The 13,821-nt window shown below is 39.1% G+C and overlaps 1 protein-coding gene across 1 annotated transcript in view; it reads left to right on the forward strand.

Moving 5' to 3' along the window:
* The window catches only part of Ifih1 (interferon induced with helicase C domain 1), a 48,718-nt gene extending 37,342 nt beyond the window's left edge, over window positions 1-11,376 (forward strand). Inside the window, exons 9-16 of the mRNA XM_028769211.1 lie at window positions 844-967; window positions 1,462-1,737; window positions 2,221-2,480; window positions 5,376-5,525; window positions 7,349-7,510; window positions 9,836-10,026; window positions 10,532-10,622; window positions 10,712-11,376. Of these exons, the coding sequence (XP_028625044.1) occupies window positions 844-967; window positions 1,462-1,737; window positions 2,221-2,480; window positions 5,376-5,525; window positions 7,349-7,510; window positions 9,836-10,026; window positions 10,532-10,622; window positions 10,712-10,891 (1,434 nt within the window). The 3' untranslated portion in view covers window positions 10,892-11,376. The remainder of the gene's footprint in view (window positions 1-843; window positions 968-1,461; window positions 1,738-2,220; window positions 2,481-5,375; window positions 5,526-7,348; window positions 7,511-9,835; window positions 10,027-10,531; window positions 10,623-10,711) is intronic.
* Window positions 11,377-13,821: the final 2,445 nt, after the last annotated feature.

Below are 13,821 nucleotides of genomic sequence, written 5' to 3' on the forward strand. Positions count from 1 at the left end.
ACACACACACACACACACACACACACACACACACACACACACACACACACTAGCTCATTTTAAAACTGCTTTATTGCCTCTATGGCTAGGCTTTTCTAAGCCTTCCGCGGCTAGCGTACCCTTACCTTTACTCCTAGTTTGACATCTCTAAATCTGCCCTCAATTTAGTTGCCTGGTTACCTAATCTGAAGCCCATTGGTCTTGTGGCCCAAGACACTTTTGGACTGCCCTTCTGTGGGCCACTTTTCTTTTCCGTCTACATTTTGGAATATCTCCCCTGCAGCTCTCAGTCTGTTCTCTCTCTCCCCAAGTCTTCCATGCTCCCCTTCTGCCCTCTCTTCTCTTCTAGCCTGCAGGAATCTGGAAGTCCCGCCTCTTTCTTTCCACGCAACCATTGGCCACTGGCATGTTTATTGACAGTTCAAAAACCAATTGGGGGCAAGTATCTTCAGCGTCAGTAAACCCAGATTCCAGATTAAATCAGAGCATCAGAACCACTCATTTACATAGGAATGCTACCTAAGTAAAATCAAAGACTTTCTAAATAATTGTGACATTAACTCAATGAATAATTTTAATTGCCTTTAACTTTCAAGCTTTGTAACACTCACTGACTTTACTTTTAAGAAGTCGTGGTAGAGGTTTAGGGTCAGATACGTCCTGGACTAAAGGTGAAACTGCAAAAACCAAGTATAGTGAACCACCAAATGATCAGAGATTAATCTGTTTCATTGTCTAGTTAATGATTCTGAACCAATCACATTATAATATGCAAATCATTTTAACAAAGATAGTGAATGCCATTTTAAACAACGTTAATACCATATATGTCCTTGTTTTTAGAATCCATTCAAAGAGAAACTTCTAGAAATTATGGCAAGCATTCAAACTTACTGCCAAAAGAGTCCAATGTCAGATTTTGGAACACAGCATTATGAGCAATGGGCCATTCAAATGGAAAAAAAAGGTAATTTGGGTTTTGACCTAACAGCTTTTCCTTTGTTTACAACCAAGATTTCAGATGATCCTCGCAGACTCAGAAGTTATCTGATAGCAAATGGAACTTGAAGCAGAATTTCTGTTTGTGTAGGGCAAGCCCACACATGTTCCAACCCCTCATCTAAGGAAAGAGGTGTCAATTCATACAGTTTTCACTTTCATTTATTATATATAAAGTAATACAGCAGCTATCAACAGCTCTGTCTCCAAAGGCAATTTTACTGAGATGTTTCCCAAGCTTTTCCGTTAAGGTTCAGGTCCTCGTTCCCGCTCACACTGAGCTCAGGCATCCAGCGACAGAGTTGAAAGTCACCCTCTTTAGAACTCATGGCCATACGGAGCCTTGCCCATGCCAGCGCCACGGTGAAGTTAGTTCTGAGCCATAACCTGTTTAAGCTCACAACACATTTATGGGATAGTTTTCTACCCTTTGCCTCACTCACAGAGTTTATTCTTCCAAAGCTGCTAAAGACGGAAATCGCAAAGATCGCGTCTGTTTGGAACATTTGCGGAAGTACAACGAAGCCCTACAAATCAACGACACGATCCGAATGATTGACGCGTACAGCCACCTGGAAACGTTCTACACTGATGAGAAAGAAAAGAAGTTTGCAGCCCTCAACGACAGCGACGAGAGTGACGATGAGGCCAGCAGTCGCAATGACCAACTTAAGGGCAATGTAAAGAAGTCTTTGAAACTGGACGAAACGGATGAATTTCTCATGAATTTGTTCTTTGGTAAGATTCAATATAGCACAAACCATGTGTTCCTGCACCGTCCTCTCAGACAGGAACTCACGGCTTTCTTTAAGTCTTCCAGAAGGCTCTCAAAATTCATCTTGAAAGAAAATCCCACGAAGACTGTGGTTTATAATTTACATGACAGGTTAACGTTTAGTTATGTGACTGTAGTTAATCATTTGATCATACAATTTTACTGCCTAGACTATTGTAATTAATTAATTAATTAGTCTAAGCACTAAATATAATCACAAGATTTCCTACCTATGAGTCATGTCTTAGAGTATCATGTAAAATTTGCCACTGTAATTTTTTTAATGTACTGATGCAAACTAATTTTATTTTCAATAGTTTTTAAGTTATGTTTTTCTTTAATAAATCAACTGAAATTGGACGCGTTTATGACACACCACAGGGTGTGTGAGTGCATTTAGTGGAGTAGCTAAATCAAGCTAATAACATGAATAATTATTTTTAAAGATAACAAGAAAATGTTGAAAAAACTAGCTGAAAACCCAAAATACGAGAATGAAAAACTCATTAAATTAAGAAACACAATACTGGAACAATTCACAAGGTCTGAAGAGTCCTCCCGAGGAATTATTTTCACAAAAACACGGCAGAGCACCTACGCACTTTCCCAGTGGATTACGGAAAATGCGAAGTTTGCGGAAGTTGGAGTCAAAGCCCATCACCTCATCGGAGCGGGACACAGCAGTGAGGTCAAGCCCATGACTCAGGTGAGGCCTCCTTTTGTAACCCATTCCTTAAACTTCAACTAGTCTACTCTCATTGCTTGTCATGGCTCTCCGTTCTTTCACCATCTCACAGACAAATTCGCAGAGGCTCTTGGCTTTGGTATGCAGTGGCCAATATACACCAAGTACCACACGGCTGATAGTGGGACACGGGTTATGGAAGAAGCCCGCTTTCCGCTTTCCTTTTTATAAACGTACAGTAGCTTCTCGAGTTTGGCACCTCTTGTAAAAATGAGTAACTTTTACCTTAACACCATCATAAAGAAATGTTTACAATATACAATCCAGTGGAGTTGCAAAACTGCTCAGAATGTGTGGATTATAACCAAAACTGGAAGAATTAAAGACTGTGTTAGGGAGGGGAGATTGAGAAGGTTTCTGCCGTTGTATCAGTTTTGAAAATTATATTAGTAATTGTGTGTACAGTTAAGAGAACTCTTCTCAGTGGCAAAAAAGACACTTGTAAACTGTAAACAATTTTCAGTGTTCTCCTGGAAGCTAAGTTTCCCTTGAATCTTTCTAGTGGAAAGGGTATTTCAGTTCTGTGATATTGTTCACACACTGGAAGGAACCAAAACCACGTAGTGTTTATGTAAAAAAAGGAAACTTGAAATTGCCCACTCTGACACTCAATCTGTGCACAGTCCCTTGAGATAGATCCTTATCCAGTTTACAGCCAGGGGTTGCCAGCCAGAACATCCAGCAGTGCACTGACACCTCGTGAACCCCAGCAGACTCATCTGTCCTGTTAGCAGTTAGGTAGATACTTGCTCTGAGGGCCGAACACTGAGCCTGCAGTTTCGTATTCAAGTACTGTTTGAAATTAAGGCGCAGTTCTATGTTAAAATCCAAGACATCGTTTTTAACACTAGACGTGAAGGAATAGAGCAGAGCTTTGCCACACGGTTGTGGTTGTGAGGAGTCTTGCTATGTTGTTCTTCTATAGTGGTGAGCATCGTAAAAGCTCATGTTACCTTTAAGAAGAAAGGAGAGGGCATGGGAGAGCACACACTTGCTCTGGATGATGAGTTTTACAAAACTTATAAGGATAAAAGTATGCACAGAATGTCACATAGGCTAGCAGCTCCGGTGAGATTAGAGTGGAAATAAAGTACCAAGGACTGTCCATGTCACATGAGGTCATACTTCAATATATTTATATTAACTTTCAAAGTTGACATCGAAAAAAATCCTCCTGTGATTAGGCTGTAGTCACATACTCGTCCACGTTTAATTTACATTGCCTTTTGAATAGACCTTATGTTAAAGCTAAACCTTCCTCAGAGTAACGTTAAAGAATAGCTCTGACTGACACAGCTGCCAGCTCCCCTGCCTCCCCCTACGGTCGACCGCTAGACTTCCACGCCCTCCAGAAGGGTTCCTGGTATGCCTGGCTTTGCCCCCGTTTCTCTTGCTAGAGAGCTTGGCCTCTTGATCACCACAACAAAAATTGGCTTTTTCCTAAACCAAGGCCACCCTTGATATGGCCGCTAACATTGGGGAGCCTTCCTTTATGACAATATTACACCCCAAACTGACAAATGGTTGGTAAATTGAACATTTACAAGGGACTAGGATGGCTGTGAGTTAGCCCAAGGACGGGATTATTGTAGGTCCACTTCCCAGGGGCCCACCCAATGCATCCGAAAAGGAGTGCGTGGTGCTGGGAGTGGGTGCAGCCTACATGGCCTAAGACAGGGCTCTCACCCTCCTTTCACCCACATCGGAGTCCCTTGACGTTGCCCATCGTCGACAGCCTAAAACCTTCGACCATCGATGTGACTCGTCTCACATCAGTGTTTTGGGGTTGTGAACTTGTCTAAGACCCCCCCCCATAATTAGACATCCAAATTCAAAATTCACATAATTGGGATTGATCATAAGATGCCTTCTCTAACTAAACAGAGAAGGGGGAGATGCCAGAAGCCAGGACCCTCTCCCTTACCCTCACCCCCTACCTTTCCCCACCTGCACAATGTCCTCTGAAGCTTGGCAACTGCAAGATCCTGCTTGGCAACTGCAGATAGACTCAAATCAGTGTACCATATCATCGTAAGAATAGCAGGGAGACCATAACTCAAGCAGTGTACCATATCTTCTGAAGAACAGCAGGTAGATCATAATTCAAGGCAGTGTACCGTATAGACCATGACATGTTTCAAGGCACAGGCCAAGAAGATTTTGTACTTTTCCACCACCTGGCCCCTCTTATCCCCTCCCCTTGTAAAACATGCTATAAAAAAGCATTTCATGTTCAATAAATAAATAAATAAATAAATAAATAAATAAATAAATAAATAGAATAGCTCTGCTTTCTCCTGTTCCAGCTTTCCTTCCTGGACTTGTGAACTTTTTTTCCTGTGGCCTTTCTGAAATATTCCATAGGTTTCTTTCCCGGATGATTCTTAACGTGACTGGCTGTAGCATATAATCATGGGGGACTTTTCAGTGTCTCAGAAGCAATAGAAAATGTTGAGTGAGTTTTATTCCCTAAATATCACACTCTGACGTTAATATATTAAAAGGTAACCCCTATTTTAGCCCTGCCAAAGCCTTTTCTCAGCCAGCAACACCTCTCCATTTCTTCCTTTCAAATCACCCATCAATTTATTTCCTTGGCATAGAGAGACTTCTTCCCACCTCCAGACTGCAGGATGGAAATATTTTTGTTATTGTGTGGTAATCCCAGATTGGAAATCAAATGTTGTCTCACCATCATGTCTTTGTTCATTGCCAAAAACAGATGGCAGCAAATCCGTGTATGATCTAATCCTCTGATTTACACTGACCAGTTGCAATTTATTATTTCTTCTACTAATTAGAAGATCCGAATGTGTTTAGCATCACAAAATTTAATTTATTAAAATGTTTCCACAGACTGAACAAAAAGAAGTCATTAGTAAATTTCGCACTGGGGAAATAAATCTGCTTATCGCTACTACAGTGGCAGAGGAAGGCCTGGATATCAAAGAATGCAATATTGTTATCCGTTACGGCCTTGTCACGAACGAGATAGCCATGGTCCAGGTATGTGCAGAGATCTGTGCCTAACATGTTCCTTCTCATCCCTGTGCTCCATGGAGATTCCTCCCTTCTACTAAAACAACACAAAACCTTTTTATCTGTGTTTCTGCTAAAAGACCAGCGTTAAAGAACTGCAAGACACTGCTTTTTATATGACTGCTCTTTCTTGAACTCCTATGGCAACCTCCTGTACTTTAACTAACAACTCTATTTTGATTGCTATTTCTATGTCTTGGACATCTCCCAGATTGTCCCTGACATCCTGTTCCTAACTGCCTTCTATGTATAACTTCAGAAGAATGTACCCCCACCCCAAACTGGGATGGGGTGAGCATCCTTGTGGATACCAGTTCAAGGAGGGATCATGTGAGGCAGAGCTATCCAAAACATATGTCCAGATTTTCCAAGACCATGCATGATATTGTTCATTATAAGGGTTGAAAGAGGACTCCTCAGTCTTCAGATGTCAGTGAGCCCCCAGAGGGATAAGGAATCTGAAACACACTGACCACAAATCCCACTCAGACCTTAGGGAGCCCTGCAGTTCTGTTTTCCTCATGCAGTCAACTTTTCTATATTTTTAATTTTTCATAAAATATGGAGTGGCGTCATTTATAAGTACAAGAAAAGGAAGAAAGAAAGAAAGAAAGAAAGAAAGAAAGAAAGAAAGAAAGAAAGAAAGAAAGAAAAGGAGAGAAAGAAAAAATAAAGAGAGAGAAAGGAAAAAGATAGATTCAGTTTCTAACCTCTCTTACTCATCTATATTAATAAATTCATGATTTGTAGAAAACTTAGGATAGAGAAAATATATGACATTATTCTTAACATGTGAAAGGTTCTTTTTAATTTCTTTTTTAAATCCTTGGGTGGGTGGCAAGTTATAGAAGATGAAGCTCATTAGGCAGCCATCTTGCTAGAAAGCAAGATTATTTCAGGAAATGATCCGTAAGTCAGAGTCTTATGACTACAATATGTGTGTAGTTTGCCTTCAGAATAGTATTGTAGTTGATAGTTAAGCTCTTGGGCTAGATAACCAAAGCTTATACTATTAAAACTATGTCTATACTAACCCCAGTGATTGATCTAGCCTAGTGTCCCACCCCTGGTCAGTGTTAGGTATCCATTCTCCATTGGATGACCTGATATCTTTGTACAAATGGACGTCACTAAATGAATGGCCTTAATGATCTTTAAAAATCAGGAAGAGGGCAAGGAAGGTATATGTGTGGGGATGAAGGAGAAGCATGAGAGAAGTTGAAGGGGGCAAATGGGAAGGGGACATTATCATATTTTGTTGTTTACTCGAATGAAATTTTTAAAGAACAATAAACAAAACTGATGAGCCTAATTTTCACCTTCTTAAGAGGCCTATAGAAATTTGACTCTTTACTGTGTGTATTTTCCCAGAGACATGTGCGTTAAGTCCGAAGTAGGCTTCCAAGAACAGTTCTGTTGTGCTCAGAATTCCTGGTACCAAGGTCAGAGATGGGCCTTGTCCTCATTCATCCTCCAAATAGATGGCTTTACCGTCCAACCCACTACTCAGGGTTTCTGTGGTATAAAACAGTTGCTCAGGGTGCAATGGGGCTAAATGGGTGGGTGTGTTATTTTGGCCTCTACAAGTTACCAAAATCATTTTAGAACATTGCATTAAAGAACACTTAAATTCAAAAATTTATCCACAAGCCATGGGTAATAACTACCTTTACTAAGAATACAGAGATCATTTGAAGGCTGGGATACTGAACCAAGACTATCTTCTCAGTTTCAAACCAGGACAGCTCATAGCAAGACACAACACTTTTTTTCTTTGTTCATGTTCTCAGGCCCGGGGTCGAGCCAGAGCCGATGAGAGCACGTACGTCCTGGTTACCAGCAGTGGCTCGGGAGTTACTGAACGGGAGATTGTCAATGATTTCCGAGAGAAGATGATGTATAAAGCTATTAATCGTGTTCAGAATATGAAACCAGAGGAGTATGCACATAAGGTATTGTTCTTGGCAAGTATAGTTTTCATTTGAAAATGGCTACATTTGATTGCCACAGATGTCTGTGTGGCTACTTCTTCAGATAGAAATTCTGCTGAGTTACAAGCTTCTGACAGAAGATTTGTTCTTAGTCCAGATTCAAACACAAAGCCCCCAAATCTGGTGTGTGTGTGTGTGTGTGTGCGTGTGTGTGTGACAGGAAATGCTGAGGGAATTTTGATCATTGCAGGGAAACCAAACATCAACTTTGGTAATATAAATTTAGGATGCCCTTTTCCAGAAAGACATGTGCAACTCACTCCTTCAGACCTACCTTGTAGTTTCAACTTGATCCAATCCATGTAAACAAGCACAGTGTCTTTATTATAGAAATATTTATAAAATGCCTACGTCTGCCAGACAATATTTTGAAAGCAGAGAACATGGTGAGAAACACATCATAATACCCTTGCTATGTGAAGTAGAGCTTCTAGTGTGTGGTTGCTGAGGATGGGGAAAGACAATAAACACTAACTTAACAATGCTGGGCATAGTAGCATTGACAAGAAAGCACAATGGAATGAGAGGAGGATTGTGGAGCCAGGCTTGGTGGCTCATGTCTGTAGTCCCAGCATTCAAAAGGCTAAGGTAAGAAAGTTACCCAATGAGTTTGAGGCTATTTTGGACTACATAGTGTGATCCATGCCAGCCTGGGCTATAGAGTGAATCCTATTCCAAAACCCCACAGAATGAAACAAAGAGTAGTAAAGTATAATGTAAAAATACAACTTTATGTCTACTTTTGAGATGCTCCACCTAGAGATTGACACCAAGGCTAATTCTGAATGATGATAACATGTATAATATCTCATACAGCTCTTTCTCAATTTACTGACAGAGCTATTTGAATTGGGTGAAGGAAATGCAGTGGGGAAAAAGAATATATTTATACAATATTTCAGGAAACTTTCATACCACTGAAGTAAAGACTGTAACTCTTATAATAGCAAACAATCCATTTAGAAGAAAATTCACACCCTTGCATATGGGTGTGAATGTTAGTTTCTTAACATTAGAATTGGCTCTACCCTAAATAGAGTTTTAGGGAAGGGATGCTTTCAAATTGTTGTGCAAAGTATATAACCAACTCCAGAGTTTCCTGGCCAGGTTTTCATACAAACATACATTTTAAACCCCCTTAAATATAAAGCAAACCAAACATTTTCCAACAAATAATCCTATTACAGATTTATTCCCTCATACTTACAACTAGAGGCATAGTCACAAATCAGTGAGATTCTCATGAAATCTGATGTGTTATTACTAAATTATCTAGTTCAGCTATAGGACAATCTATAGTTTACAGGTAAGATTCTCCCAATCTGTAGATTAAAACATTGTACTAGTTAGTCTTTTATTATTTTAATGAACTATCTGAGATGGGATGATTAATAATGTAAAGAGGTGCATTAGTTTGACTTAGAGTTAAGGCCACAAGGTCTAACAACAATGTAGAAGGCTCTGTGAGGCCACACCCCCTGATCCATTATTACATTATGGCAAGAATGGATATGTACCTAAACTTCTTGGTGCTCTCTCTGTTATTACCAAACCACTAAAATTCAGCCCTGTGAGTTCAACCCTAAATCCTAATCTGAGATAATCTCTTCTCAAGGGCCCCATTCCTCAGCACACAACTACTTTAAGTATCATTTTTCTTAATTATTAAGTCTTCTTAACACAAGACATTGGGGGTTCAATTCCCGCTTGAATACAGAAGTACAAGCCATATTCAAGCCATAAGAAAGGATCCACTGAGGGACTCCAGGATAGACTATCTTTCTCAGTTTCTCTTGAGCGAGAGATCTGCCCTCTCAAGACTTCTCTGGCAGATGAAAGAGAATGAAGAGCAACAAAGTGGGCAGCTATTATGCTCAAAGCACCCCAGAAAGCATTACTATGTAGTAAGTTACTTACTAAGAGAGCAACTCAACTCCTCAGGTTTGAAATGGCTTTTTAACAGATTTTAGACAACCACTGATAAAGCATGAGAGTTGATACAAAAAAGAAAAATCTATTTTGCATGTCATACTGAACAGTTAAAATTATATCAAACAGCTAGAGTGAACCCAAGCACTCCTCATGACCTGACCCCAAAGGCTTTCCTCCTGTTATTTCTTTGTGCTTGGACTTCGGTAGATTTCAGTAGAAGAGGGAAAACTAAGTTCATCCGGTGCCTTTATCTCTTCATCTTCTAGAGTACACTCTACCTGTGATATGCAATTGTCAGCTCATTTACTTCCATAAGACTATGAAAAAAAATGAAATATTCTTCTCTCCGCACAGATTTCGGAACTGCAGGTGCAAAGTATCTTGGAAAAGAAAATGAAAATCAAAAGAAGTATTGCAAAGCAATACATTAACAATCCATCATTAATAACACTTCTCTGCAAAAACTGTAGTATGCTGGTCTGCTCCGGAGAAAACATCCACGTAATTGAGAAGATGCATCATGTCAATATGACGCCGGAATTCAAGTGAGTACAGCAAGACCCTTGTTTAAATTCCTTCAGTAGAGGTGAGAACAATGGCATTGTACACGTGCTGTTTACAGAGTGAAATTGAGATTTTTTTTCTCATCAAAACTTTCACTTTTGTAGTCCCTCAAATATAATTCTCATTTCTTGTGTTTGCTTTGAAAGTAATTTCTGTTGAGACATGGAGTAATGGTAAGACACGAAGCAATTTTGATGTAAAGTACTTAATTTGTGGATGTTCTCATTTTTTCTTTGAGTGACTGAAAAATTAAAACAACAGCAGACTTTAAAGAAGACCTAGAGACAGTGGGATACTTGTGAAGTGTGTGTGTAGCATGGGGACATCTACCCGATTTTTCACAAAAATTCTGGGGAGCAGAAAATGAGAAAGAATGAGATATCAGTCCAACCGTGTGGGTCATCATCAAGTCCAACATGAACCCATGGCTGCATAATGTCATTTTGTCACATGTCACTGACAATCCTTCTTCCACAATAATTTTAGGAGACTCTATTTTGTAAGAGAAAACAAAGCACTGCAAAAGAAATTTGCTGATTATCAGACAAATGGAGAGATTATCTGCAGATGTGGCCAAGTGAGTAAACTCTAGTGGGTTCAGTTTGACTTTACTCATAAGGCATGTTCCACTGAATGTTGATTTCTCCTTTTTCTTCTGTTTTCTAGGCATGGGGAACAATGATGGTACACAAAGGTTTAGATTTGCCTTGTCTTAAAATAAGGAATTTTGTAGTCAATTTCAAAAATAACTCATCGAAGAAACAGTACAAGAAGTGGGTGGAATTGCCTATCAGATTTCCTGATCTTGATTGCTCTGAGTACTGCTTGTATAGTGATGAAGACTAGCTCTTAATTCATGATTATTTTAAAATGTTGCCAACTCAACATTGAATATGATTTTGACTGATGTTTTTATTACACTATGGAACTAACTCTAGAATATGTAAATGATGTTTTTGTTTTGCTTTTAGTGATGTAAAGAAACACCAAAATATGCATGCATATTATTGGTTGGTAAATGTAATTGTTAATCAAAATTGTCAATTTGATGAGTTCTAAAATCACCTGGGCTCTGGGAATGCCCATGAGGCATTGTCTTAAATTAATTAAGGAAGACTTGTCCACTGTGGGTGGTCCCATTCTCCAGGCTTGTGTCCAGGACTGTATAAAGCTGAGAAAACTAGTTGAACCCACATTTGCTGTCATAACTCTGTGCAATTGATTGTGCAATGCAGTGTGACAAGCTACCTCAAGCTCCTGTCACTGTGGTTTCTGCACAGTAATGGATTATAATCTCAAACTGCGAACTACAATAAATCATTTCTTCCAAAGTTGTTATGGTCAGGGTGTTTCATCACAGCAACAGAAAAGTAACTAAAACAATAGGGATAAGAAAAAAATCTACCAACAATACTCATTACTACAATACGGAAACACTGGCATATAAAAGAGAATCCAAGGTACTGATATCAATCCTGCCACTGATTTTTTTTTCAGATTTATTTATTTTATGTGTATGTCTGCTTGGCCTATATGTATGTATGGGTACCATATGTATTTCTGGTGCCTCTGGAGGTCAGAGAAAGACATCAGATCCACTGAAGTTGGAGTTATGGATGATTGTGAGCCACCATGTGGGTGCTGGGAATCAAACATGGATCCTCTCCATGAGCAACAAGTACTCTTAATCACTGAACCATCTTCCTAGCCTCTCTGTCACTAATTTTTGCAATCAAATTAGCCTCTTCAGTTCATCCTTCTTCCCTATCCTCCCTATGGTGAAATGTTGATTACACTATCTGCTCTACTTTTATTGACACATTTTATGGTTTTAAATACGCCTACTCATTATAGAAGCTGTTTTGTAGGCCAAACGTCTAGATGTTGTTTTCTCACAAGGCTGAAATCTAAGTTTCAGCCAGACTGTTCTGATCCAGAGGCCTTGAAGGAGGGTTCCATGCTCTTTGACCATCCGTTTCCTTGCAGCTGTCTGGCAATGGTTTCTGCTTTCTTGCTACATCTCCACCAGGAATTGCTCTCACTTCCTAGGAATGCTTTATTCTGTGGCCTCTTCAGGAAGTCCCCCAGCACATACCATGTGTTTCTTCAGGGCCCGCAGTAGAAACTCCCAAAGCTACTAAGGAATCTTATGTAACTTAACTATAGTAATAGGAACACAATGTGTTATGCTTTGGATGACGCATCTTGTTGATAGGCAGACTTGATACTTAATCTCACTTGTCAACTGATAAGAGCTACAATTCCCTGGTATAAGGATGTATGGGCATGCCTATATTGCATGGCCAGTAGGCCATGCCCATACTCAAAGCAAGGGGATAATTCAGGATATCATGCGTGAACTGATATGATTTGGGAAGGAATCTTGGGGTCATTTTATAGCGACTTGTTCATTTTTTGCTATTATAACATAGATCCATAGGCGATCACTTTGACAACAGAAAGCTCAATAAAGGAAGCAGTGTTACTAAAACGCAGTATCAAGCAGGTTCAGACTTGCTTCTTCTGTTTTCTCTTCTGCAAACACAGTACCATCCTGGAATACGACCTAATCACCTCTTATGAAGAAGGGAGTGAAGACAGAATTCTTTTGTAGCTTTGATCTATTAGTTTAATTCCATATTAAAATATCCTAAATTTTTTATTGATGAGAACTGAGCCAAATGACAATATGAATCAGAACTCTCGGGAATATAAATGGACAAAAGAAGAATTGGTTTTCTTAAAATACCTTAAGAATTCCATCTAACTCTATTTAAAGTATTGTGTTCTAAATAATTTTGGAAACTGTGCAGGAAATAAAATATTTAATATATCTAAATAGACCACTGTAACATATGTATTGTTTCTGAGGCATTAACAAGTATCAGGGTTTTTTTGTTTGTTTGTTTGTTTGTTTGTTTTGCTTTGTCAATCTTTTTTCTTTATTTCAATAAAAAGAGTTATTTCTACTTTAAAATTAAAGATGTATATTTCAGATACTATTAATTTAATATGTAATGATATATGGCAACTTAAACTTTAGTAGAACATTTCTTTTTAAAAGCATCTACAATTGTTGCATCTCGATAAATGATTATCAAACACTGTAATATCCTTAATATCTTAGCACTAATTAACAGAATATACCGTAACACAAAGTCATGAGTCTGGGATTTAGAGTTCCAGTGTCTTAGTTCATTGGTTGTTTGAATGACTTTCAGCAACTTCATGTTACATATCTGTGTCCTCCTGAGTTCGAATGACTTTCAGCAACTTCATGTTACATATCTGTGTCCTCCTGAGTTTGTTCATGGTTGGATTCATGTTTTCTCACTGCCCTGACGTGTGCTTGGCCTGTGCTTCTTGATCCAAGCCTGTGCTTTTTCTCTAAACCATGAACATGAAATGACTTCTCAAAAGCCATTAGTACATGTCACAAGTAAGTGTTCAAAGTGTACTGTGCTATAAGAAAAGTAGGTGTTTTCTTCTCTGCAGTTCAGTATTGGCTAGAGCAGAAAGTACTGCCTTGGAAAAAAGACATTGCAGATGTTGTTTACAAATCAACTGAAGCAGCCAAGGAGAGTCAGAGTCTCTCTTGCCATTGTAGCTTTTAAGATGTGTGAGTCGCACACATACACTTAGGCGAAGAAGATGGAGAGAAAAACAGATATCTGAATTGCCCAACTTAGGTCACTTCCTGGGTACTGGTGACATTCTATACCTTACCTAATACTCCTGCTACGCTGCCATAGTATTTTTTAGTCACTCTGATCTTT

Source organism: Grammomys surdaster, unplaced genomic scaffold (genome assembly GCF_004785775.1).
Source record: "Grammomys surdaster isolate TR1022 unplaced genomic scaffold, NIH_TR_1.0 191, whole genome shotgun sequence".
Lineage (NCBI taxonomy): Eukaryota > Metazoa > Chordata > Mammalia > Rodentia > Muridae > Grammomys > Grammomys surdaster.